At 33.7% G+C, this 11,177-nt stretch overlaps 2 protein-coding genes across 5 annotated transcripts; one reads left to right on the plus strand and one right to left on the minus strand.

The window, feature by feature from the left end:
* Window positions 1-2,556: 2,556 nt before the first annotated feature.
* On the minus strand, window positions 2,557-5,882 carry LOC113846670 (pentatricopeptide repeat-containing protein At1g71210, mitochondrial). Its single transcript, XM_027475186.1, has 2 exons — window positions 3,180-5,882; window positions 2,557-2,656 (listed from the first exon to the last, which is right to left on the minus strand). Exon 1 carries the CDS (start codon window positions 5,855-5,857, stop codon window positions 3,254-3,256), a length of 2,604 nt encoding a protein of 867 aa, XP_027330987.1. The 5' UTR covers window positions 5,858-5,882; the 3' UTR covers window positions 2,557-2,656; window positions 3,180-3,253.
* Window positions 4,283-10,270, plus strand: LOC113846671 (urease accessory protein F). Of its 4 annotated transcripts, none has more exons than XM_027475189.1 (3): window positions 4,283-6,170; window positions 6,947-7,012; window positions 9,356-10,270. In XM_027475189.1, exon 3 carries the CDS (start codon window positions 9,399-9,401, stop codon window positions 10,116-10,118), a length of 720 nt encoding a protein of 239 aa, XP_027330990.1. In that variant the 5' UTR covers window positions 4,283-6,170; window positions 6,947-7,012; window positions 9,356-9,398; the 3' UTR covers window positions 10,119-10,270. The 4 variants fall into 4 exon arrangements, with proteins under 4 accessions (XP_027330990.1, XP_027330988.1, XP_027330992.1 ...); XM_027475187.1 differs by lacking the exon at window positions 4,283-6,170 and adding an exon at window positions 7,785-8,199 and having other exon boundaries at window positions 6,922-7,012; window positions 9,347-10,201; XM_027475191.1 differs by lacking the exon at window positions 4,283-6,170 and having other exon boundaries at window positions 6,945-7,012; window positions 9,367-10,227.
* The last annotated feature ends 907 nt before the right edge of the window (window positions 10,271-11,177 follow it).

Consider the following 11,177-nt stretch of genomic DNA (forward strand, 5'->3'; position numbering starts at 1 on the left):
TTTATAATAATCATAAAAAATCTAATTTAATAAAAAATATTTTTTATTATAATAATTTTTCTTACTAAAAATATCATTTTAAAGTTTTTATATTATTTTAAAAAATGAACAAAAACATAATAGGATAAAAGTATAATAATTTCTTATCTTAGGTTACATCTTGATACATGTCAAAACAATACACTAATTGCATTTGGACTCATAAGCTACCTCTTGTAGCGATTAACAATATTCACCGAACACGCGATAAATATATTGTTTATTTTATTTTATTTTATTTATTTTTAACCAAAAATTTTGACATGATGAAATTTATAGTAAAAATAAATACATCTATAAGATAAATTTATCATATCCTATTAATTAAATAAGCACAACAAGTAAGATAAAATAAAATGAATATCCTATCACATTTACTTATTTTTCCAAAAAAAAAAAACCTCGGTATAATGAAGAGTAGAACTTATTCCAACTCTGACTCAATTGTCATTTACTCCCTCTATTTTTTTTCATCAATTTAAGAAGAATGTAATTAATATTTTCTTTTTCAACTTCCCACTATGTCCTCAATTATTATTTCTTCCTTATTTATTTAATTTTTATTTACTTAATAGTTTTTTTATGTAATTAAAAACCTTTAATTTTTCTAAAAAATTGTGATTTTATATAAAATTAAAATAGTCATTGTTTTACCCACAATAAAACAAAGTAGAACAAAATTAACACGAAGATCAAATGCCCTTTTCCCCCATTTGACCTCATTATTCCAATTAAACAAAAGACAAGTAAAAGACAACAGTTATGGATAAATTAATTTAGCTGTAAATACATATTTTTTTGAACTTCCGATAATGAAATTATTGGCAGTCGTTGAATATTAATATCTGTCTAGAACGTACATCGAAACAAACTGAAAGGCGGTATATTGAAGAAATTTATATTATCTCCTAAAATGGGGAAAATGAAAGAAAGTTCTGAACCTTGACGTGCATTTGATTAAATAAATTAAATACTTATTCACTAAATTCTTATTATATGAGTTTAAGACAAATTTAATAATAAAATTTATTAAATAAACTGAAAAAATTTATTTTAATAATGATACTGAAAAACTTATTTAAATAAGGTAAAAAGAACTTATAAAATCATAAGTTATTTTCCAAATGGTCACTAAATTTGACCATAGGGTGTAGAATACATTTCCGTGATTCTCTATTAATCTAAAGCAATTGCGCAAACTATCCTGCCAAAAATTAAAAACTAAACATGTTTATATTAATATTTTATTTTCTGTTTTCTTAGAGTTTGAGAGTGATGAACCTGTGATTCTGATCTCTAACTGGGGTTTATCCATATTTTCTGTAATAAAATACCTAGTTACCTATCAGCTTTCTTTTACTATCCTTCATTTTCACATCATCCAAACAACATAAATGACTTCATCAATACCTCAAATCTATGATGCAGAGACATTCCGAACCAGGAATTGTTGCCATATAAGACACTAATGTTAGAAAAGACGCAACTCCTTAAACTCAATGGTACAATTTAAATTTTAAGATGTTGCACTGTCCACGTTAGCCCATGCTTAGTGGGTTTCATTCTGTCCATATTGACACTTATCGGAAAAAAAACTTATCCTATTAATCGGGCGCTTGAGTTCTCTTGAGACCTCTCTTCAGGCAATGGCTCGCTTCACTCCACAAGTTCTTTATTTGTCTTCTTCCTCTCCTTGTTTTTTCTTTTGTTATAAAATCCTCTTTTCTCTGTTTCTTTCTACAGGACTAGTTTTCCATTTCAGCTTTCAATTAGATTCAGTTAGCAGTAACGAGTATACACCTCACCATGAAGTACTACTGCTATGCAAATCCCACCAAGTATCAAACACGGGTTACAATTTTTAGAACTAAGTGACAAAAGGAGGGATTAGTAGGGCCAGAAAACATCTGATTCGAGGGAAAGGAATACCATCGTATGTATATCATGCCCTGCAGAAAACAGATAGCTGGGCTATCCTAATTATTCCTAGGTTGAAACTAAAAAGTATGTCAATACTCAATAATAATAAAAAGCCCGGGATCAACGAATTTGGCATCTGATTTTGAAGGAATTTGACATAAATCATATAATGGAAAATGAAACTAAGGATGACATTGATCAAATGTCAATGGAAGTAACACAAAATGATAACGTCAAATTTAAGTTCTAAACAAGGAAGGAGTCACGCACACTATCCATCAAAGAAACCAACGCAGAAGCACCAATTGATTAGAAGAAAAAAGAAATATTGCCAAAAGAAAATAAACCGCTAGAGATTATGCTTACAAGAACGATGCATGGATGATAGCTCATAGGGAAAATTGTAAGGTAGATGTATGAAGCAAATCCCTTTTAATTCATTCAGTTAACTGTAACTTTTTATGCAATGACTAATGCCAATGGCCAATATGGTATTAGCATGAAAACCAACGAACCCTTAATGAGATCAGCAGTCCATTTCTCTAGGACTCAAGCAATCTCAACTTGCTGAAAGAATACAGAAATAAGTGCATAAAACATAGGATGTTAGATCATGGCAGATGACTGGAAATATAGAAGAGAGAGGCCATCAATTGATTTCTTGGCAAACAACTCAACTAGTGACCGGTTCAAAAAACTTCACAAGAAATAGCAAAATTCAGTGTCACATGTACATATATAAAATAACTGAGAACAACAATCACATGTCAGAAGTTTCATCTCTTTCTCTGCAATCACATTCAAATCTCTTTGTGTAGACAATCATGTAGGCAAGCTACAATCAATGATTCAATAATCATTGACACAAAAACAACTTTATTGAGATTTAAAATGCATCATTTGTGAATAATCTGATTCTATTTTTTATTCTGTGTGATGGCAACTAGCACAGAGAGGATAAGAAGCAATGCTTCTACTTTTTTAAAATACAGTATGGAAAATAAAATAATGTGTAAAAACCTATGTCAAATATCAAAGCTTATGTCAATCTAGTGTGATAAATAATACAAGGTGGAAACATTTTATTTCCCAGTGCTTCCACAACAGAAAGGGGGGCGGGGGGGATTGCCCAAGATTAACAATTAAATGGAAAAAACTAAAAACAATGCATCCAATGTAACCCATTTTTCTAATGAACATAAAAATCATAAGATCCTTACCAAAATTGTGTGAACCATTTTGCATCTTTAACGTATTGATTTCACATTGACTGAATATCCTTGGATGAATTCTATTACTTTCTATGATAAAATCCTTTACGGAACATTTCTTCAACCCACTGCTTAGCCTCATCTTTCCTCCCTTGTTTTGTGAAACCATGTACCATGATATCATATGTCCAACAATTAGGCTCATAACCCTTTTGACATATCCGATCAAACAACTCACGAGCTTGGTCCATATCACTGATGGTTGCTTTTCTCAGCAATAGATTGTAGGTGTAAATGTCCAGTCGAAAGCATGTTGCTATTAATTTTTCCAAGTCCTCAATACTATGGCTTACTCTGAGACGACCAGAAAAAGCACCAATTACCAAACTAAATGTTGAATTACCAGAAAATTCCCCGTGCCTCAGTCCTCTGTTATGAACATATATATCATAAAATTGCGGTGATATAAAAGAATGAAAAAGAAGTACGTTGCCGATAAAAGAAGTTATTTGACGTCCAATTTTCTCATATAGATAAACAAGATGTAATGCTTCATGATATCTTTTCAATGAGCAAAACTTCTGCACAATATCCTCATAGCATTCCACGCTTGGATTCAATCCAGCTCTTAACATGTCGAACAATAACCCAAGTGCAACACCTGGTCTATTGGACTTACAGAGACCAACAATCAAGGAGTTATATAACTTTTTACCCACAATACCTTGGCTCTGGAGATTATTAAAATAATTCAGAGCATCAGAAATTCTTCCACTTTTCATATAACTTTTAAGCATTAAAATATGAGAAGACAAATTGGGTTCAATGCCATTCCTTTGCATCAATTCAAACACTTCCCTAGCCAACTCAGCCTTCATAGCATGCCCAACTCCGTCAATGAAAAAGTGGTAAATCTCATGACGAGGTTCACTTTGAGTCAGCATCTCCAGTAAATTGAAAACTTGTGCTCTTGGATTATCCATTTCAAGTAAACAACCAATTACAGCTCTACATAAAGAAGATTTCAGCTTATGACCCTTGCCTTTCATTTCAACAAGAATACGAGCAGCAATATCTCCCCTATTTAACTTAATAAAACCCATAGCCATCTTAACATAGGACACACTGGTAGCAATATTGTTAATTTCCCCTTGTATCAAATAACCATCTTCTACTCTTCCAGCCCGGCACAGAGCCAATATGAACTTGTCATATATGGTAGCCGTAGGCATAAAATTCCGCCCCCAGGCAAGACAGAGCAACTCCTTCATCTCGTCTACCATGCACTCTTGACACAAAGCATTGGCAAGCGTAGCAAAGGTTTGCTTATCAGGAAAATAACCCTGATCAACAGAGTTCCTCAAAACACTGTACGCTTCCCTAGTGCTCCCATCCCAACACAAAGTAAGAATCAAATACTTGTAAGCCATGTGACTGAGGGACATCCCATACTGAGACCTCGAATTATACAGCTCGAGCGCAACATCCACCATCCCTACTTTGCAAAAGAAGCACAAGACAGCATTCATGGTAACCACATCAGGCGGAATGCAACTCTCATTCATATCCATCAACAAATCATACACTTGGCGTAGCCGATTCTCTCTCAAAAGCCTCCAAATCAAAACATTATACCGAATGGTGCCCAGAATATACCCTTCAGACCCTTTCTTTTTCATAAAAAACTCCAATGCCTCGTCCACTCTCCCACCTTTAACAAGACCCTTTATCCACATCCCATACACATGCTCCAAGGGAACCAACCCAGACATCCCAAACTGCCTAACCAACTCAATTGCACGCTCAAACCTATTACTCTCACACAATGACCCAACAAGATAACTCACCTCCAGCCCCTGCAACTCCACCCCGCGACACATCAACTCATTAAGAAAAGCCTCAGCCTCCTCTAACCTACCCTGCCTACACAAACACTTAACAACAATCACATTGGTGGCATGATTCTCATAACCCTTCATGCGAATCTGCTTAACAATCGAATCAAACGCATTACAATAATTCTTTTCAACAAGGGCATTCAACAGAACATGGTAAGCAAAACAATCCAAGTCCAAACCATGAAAGCGCATTCTACCAAACAGGTGGAGCGCAACCTCGGGTTTCCCAGCAATGGAGTAGCCAACGACGAGCGTGTCGTCGAAGCGAACACGGTGGGCGAAGATGCGCTTTCTGAAGGAGTGAAGGAAGTCGAGAATAAGAGGCCTGAGGTTGGCGCGCGAGAGAATGCGGAAGATAGCGACGAATGTGGCGCGTGTGTGGTGGTAACCCGGTTGGCGTCCGGCCCAGTCGAAGAACTTGAGGCAGGAGAGGATGTCGCCATGGGCGCCGCCGTGCCGGAGGACTTGGAGGACGAAGGGTTCGCAAAGGGGAAGAGAGAGGGCGGAGAGTGCGGCGGAGAAGTCGTCGGTGTCGGAAGATAGGATTTGGTAGATACGAGGGAGGAGTGGGTCTTTGCTTCGGTGACGGGTTCGGAACCAGGTTTTGAACGAGGCAGCGACGTCGTTTCGGGTGCCGAGGAAGTAATTTGAGGTTGAAGGTGGACATGACGATGACGACGACGACGACGACGATGCTGAAAGTGACGTGCAAGGGTAAGTGTTTGGAATCGAAGAGAAAAGGGATTTGGATCTGAATCTGTGTTTAGTTACATGTTTGAGTGATAGCATTGTCGATTTGATGAGTTGATCTTCAAACTCTCGCGCTTTTTCCCATTGTCGTGTTGCCTTCTAAGTGTTTGTGTATAGTTATTGGGGTTTTGGAGTGGTTTTTGTTTTTCAATTTTGCATTAGGGTGAAGTCAAATGAACCTAGCTACATGCACTTCTCTCAGTGGTTAAGGGTTTATGAATATGATCCTATAAATGCGAAGTTGAAGCTAAGCTTCTTCTCTCACTCCATCAATCAAAAGTTTGAGGAGCTGAGCTGAGCTGAGGATGTTTAGGGATGCTTCAAATTTTCAAGTGTCATGCTCAGTGTTTAGGTTTGGACTCTATTACTCTAATCTGCTTCCATATTACAAAATAATTATAAATTTATTATATTCTTGAATTAATCTTCGGGAATCGAAATTATAAGATTGAACATTTATTTCTTGAATTTTTATACTTTTTGTTGGTTTGAAAATTCATAAAATATCTTCTTCTTTTTTCTTTTTTAAATTAAGGCTAGTAAATATTTTTAAATTTTTATGGAACAAAATACCTAACTTATATAATTTCAAAAATTAAAATTAAAATTTACTTATAATAAACTATTGAACTTAGATGACTCATTTTTATATAATATGACATTATTTGTTTTGAAATATGCATTATACATATTTTCAGTTTTAATTTTACAATTTAATTATACATAACGTGTAAAATTATTTTATAACCATTACTTCTTATGATTGATTTATGTAACTTAAGTAATGTATTTTTATTAAAAAAATGTTCATTATATAAATCATATAAAATTTGGTTTGTGGTTTTAAAATTATTTAACTTGTCTTATATTGGGTGTTTAAATTTTTAAAAAATATCTTCTTTTGGTAATAAAAAATATACTTTTATAATGTATCTTTATAATTTTTTTAGTAATCATTTTCTTTAAATTTTAATAAAAATCATGTTTATGTTTTCTAATTTTTTTTTATAAAAAACTTATTCAATCATGTTATAAAATATTTCAGGCACATTTTTAAATTGAAAATGTTTTGTTGTCTTCTGAAAATGCTTTAATGAAAGCACAATCCTCTCTTGAATGTGTTGGCAGCGAAAGGAAGATAAGAGGCATCGCATAGAGACCCCTTTCTCTAGTTCCTCAACGTCACATCACCTGGTAAACTTCACATACCCTGATGCTTCTTTTCCGCTTTCTTCTCTGAAGTTTTTGTTTTTTCCACTCTGTACCCGAATTCCTTCGTGGGTTTTGTAGCTAACTCGTGTTTATGCTTCTCGTGGAGTTTCATTTCCTTGTTCTTCTTCGCAGTCTTTGATTATGGGTGGATCTGGGAAAATAGCTTCTTAAGTATCTGTTTTATAAACTTATTTTTGTCATGAAGGGCTTATCATATAAATTTTACCATAAAATTTCTTCGAATAAACTTAAAAATTTGATTGTGAAAAGTTATGCTACAAAAACTTATTGAAAATAGCTTATGAAAGTTATAACTTATTTTCATAAGTTTTCTATAAGTAATAAGCTCTTCTAAATGCCGCCTAAACAACCATATGAACATTTTTTGTTCTCTTTATTATTATTGTTGTTGAAGTTTAAATTTTGTAAATTTAAGCGGTCTTTGTTCTGGTCCCTTAAAATTGATTTTCATCGATACACCGTGATTGTTTTCTCTGCTATTAGGAAGTGAGTTATTTGGGTTTCCATGTTTGGTCATGGATATTGGATGATGATGTTCCAGTTTTGGTGAGTTACTAAGAGCAATGGGAACATCAAGTGTATTATGGGAAGATGTGGCCATTGTGCCCAAAATTCATGTCATAGTACCCTACAGGCCACAGTCCCAATCATGTTCAGGAATTATTGATCACTATGTAAGCAAATATTTGTTGGAAGTCTACAGTCAGTGAAGTAAGTACCTATATTGTTTCAGATTCCATTGGTGAAAGAGGAGTAGACCCTGGAGTTCTGCTGGTCTAGATGAGTTTTGGGACACTGAGTTTATCCATGATGGTCCGGTTGGAGGCCACGAGCTATAATGGTTTGCCCCCGTCTCGGTCTCCCAAGTCATTGCCTCATCTCTCACTCACAAAGCCATCTTGGGTTGTGAGGACAGAGTCGAATGTTCAGAAGAAAAGAAGAAAGAAACCAGATCCGCCATGCGTAATTTGTGAGGGGAGTGGAAGAGTTGCTTGCCACCAGTGTAGTGGAAAAGGAAGGACAAACCAGGTTCATTTGGAAATGCTCCCAAAAGGTGAATGGCCAAAATGGTGTAGGGTTTGTGGTGGAAGCGGTCTTAGTTACTGCTCCCGCTGTCTTGGGACTGGAGAGTATAGGTATATCATGGGCTTCCAATTCATGAACATGGGCAATGATCAATCCCAAGAAAACAAGACTTAGTTTTTTTCTCGGGTAAAGGTATTAGGTATTAGAAAATGGCATGGTACAGCAGCTTTACTTGTAATTGCTGAATGATTAGTCTCAATCACAGTATGGAAATTTTTGATTAATAGATTCATCCCAGTGCAATTTTATTTTAACATGCAGGTTGGTATGATGTAACCTGAGTAACTAATTTAGTTTTAAAATACTTTTTCCTTGCTTTCAACTTTCAAGAGAGTTTTGAGTGATGTCTAACATTAGTCCATATTTAATTCTATTGTTAGTATTATCTTACTTGGTACTTAGTGCTAACCTTAGGGTGTTAATATCTAATATCTGAATCCATTTCTTACTAAGGATGTTGTCTAACCTTACTCCTTATTTAATACTACTTTTAATTTCTCATATCTTGGTTTTTAACTTTTTTAACAATTAAATAACTAAAAATGGAACTATGCTTCTTCAACATTTAGGAAGTTCCAACCATTTAAGTCAACCTCCGAACATAGCTGCTGATTGTTGTGTTTGTTCGATGTCATGCTGAGCAAACAAAGTGCTTGTCACATTTTAGTATTTTGATCTTCACGTTTTGTTGATTAAAGTCCAAGGCCTGTGTATTAAATCCATTTTTCTATGATGAATGGAGTACTTAATGGATATTTTTGGGTTCTTCTGGGTTTTTGATTATCTAGAATTAAACCTTTCTCCATGCTCAGCTTTAGAATGTTTAGCTTGGAAATTTTTTGGGTTGCTCATGGTTCACTTGAGAGTTGATAATTGATAATTGATATACTTTTTGAAATAAGAAAGTATTTTGTGACCAAGGCACACTCTTAATTTTTTCTCTTGGCAAGATTCATGCCATACTAGATCTGCTGTAAGTTATCATCAGTAGAAGTTTACTGATGCATAGCAACTATTTTCTACAAGCTTATAGCATGTGGTTATGACTTATGATAGGATCAAAGACTGTTTTGGGATTTCAAATTTGGTCATGTTGATTTTCTTAAAAGGTTTATCCCATACATATATTGTTCATTTTCAAAAGATCAATGAAAGTATTTTAGATTGCTTTACAAGATTGAATCCATAAAGCTGGTTTATTCCTCTGGACACTTGTAGTAACCTGACAGTCTTGGTCAACACTGGAGTAATATCATTTACAATGCAAATAAATGAAGGGCACAACAGACTTGGCTTTGCAGACTCAATTTTACAGTGGAGTCAGTGGCAGTTGCTTGATTCCCTTCTACCTACTGGTGGATTTGCTCATTCCTTTGGCCTTGAATCTGCAGTTCAGTCCCACTTAGTATCTGATTCCAATGACCTTAAGACATTTGTTATCCATGTCTTGGAGAATACAGGAAGCCTACTCCTTCCTTTTGTGTTCTCAGCTTCCATGGTGCCTAATTTGGAAACCTGGCATAAGCTTGACAAAATATTGGATGCCACCCTAACTAATGAAGTTGGTCGAAAGGCGTCAATGTCGCAAGGATCTGCATTAATGAGGGTGGCTTCAGCTGTGTTTTCTGAGAGTCCCTCCCTCAAAACCATGAGAGATGCTTCTCTGGGGTTAGGGACTGTGTATTTTCATCATGCTCCTGTCTTTGGACTTGTATGTGGAGCACTTGGATTTGATAGTACAAGTTCTCAAAGAGCTTACATGTTCATCACAATGAGAGATGTGATTTCTGCTGCTACAAGGCTAAATCTGATAGGACCCCTTGGTGCAGCATTGTTGCAGCATCAGATTGCTCCTATTGCTGAAGTTATATTAGAAAAATGGAAGAATCATGCAGTCGAGGAAGCTTGCCAAACTATGCCTCTGCTGGATACTGTTCAGGGCTGCCATGGCTACTTGTTTTCAAGGCTGTTTTCATCTTAAAGGGTGCAAATGCGGATATTGCTTTTCATATTTTGATGGATGAAAAAATATGTATGAAACAATTAGTGTTGTGTTTCAGATTTCATCATTTGAATCACAATTTTGGAACTTCAATTATGCTCACGATGACATGAAATTTATGTTTTTAAGGCCAGACATTTGATTATATTAAGGTTGATGCTACAAAGCGAGAGAAGCCACAAATAATTAAAAGAAGAAAAGTAATATTATAATCACCCTTAATCATATATTTGATATAAACTAATTAAGACTATTAATCCATAAATATTTTAAGTGTCATATGGGAGTCACTGTTTATCTAATTTAATGAAATTCAAGAACGTTGAAAAAATAAAAGATAATTGAAAAACCACATTAGAAAAATAAGAAATTGATATACGGCAGTTATAGAGCAGCATACATGCATAAAGTAGATAAGATTTCCTTGTTAAGCAAGTTAATTTGAATTTAGATATTATGTATTTTTTTGTTTTTAAATTTATATATTATATTTAAAATGATTAAATTAACACTTTTAAAATAGAGAAAAAAATATAGAAGTAAATTACGTTTAGTAAAATAATTTATCTTTATTAGTAATTTTCTCATGTATTGTATCGACATCATTATATTAAAATAAAATTTTAAATATTTAATTAAAAATATATCATATGATTATTTTAAATTTAAATATATTTCTGTATGTGTTTAGAAGCTTTCTCGTTTAATTTTTTTAACAATAAAGAGAAAATTATTTTATTCATTTTTTAAATAAATTTTTTACTGTAAATTTTTATTCAACTGAACCTTAAAATTATTTAAAATTAAAATTTTAGTCCAAAAATTTTTAGTTTAAAAATTTTTCACTTTTTAATTTTAAAATTTTAGTATCAAATTTAAATTCAAATTGCACTTTCAAATTTTTAGTTAATCTTGGCCGTTGAATTTAAATTTTAAATCTTGATACACTTTCGATTAAAAACTTGTTTCTGATCTAGATTAATTAAATTTTAAATTTTAAATTTTGATACATCACCCAAAAAATCTTGAATTCAATTT

This window comes from Abrus precatorius, unplaced genomic scaffold, assembly GCF_003935025.1.
Source record: "Abrus precatorius isolate BTA unplaced genomic scaffold, Abrus_2018 Scaffold8, whole genome shotgun sequence".
NCBI classification, from domain to species: Eukaryota; Viridiplantae; Streptophyta; class Magnoliopsida; order Fabales; family Fabaceae; genus Abrus; species Abrus precatorius.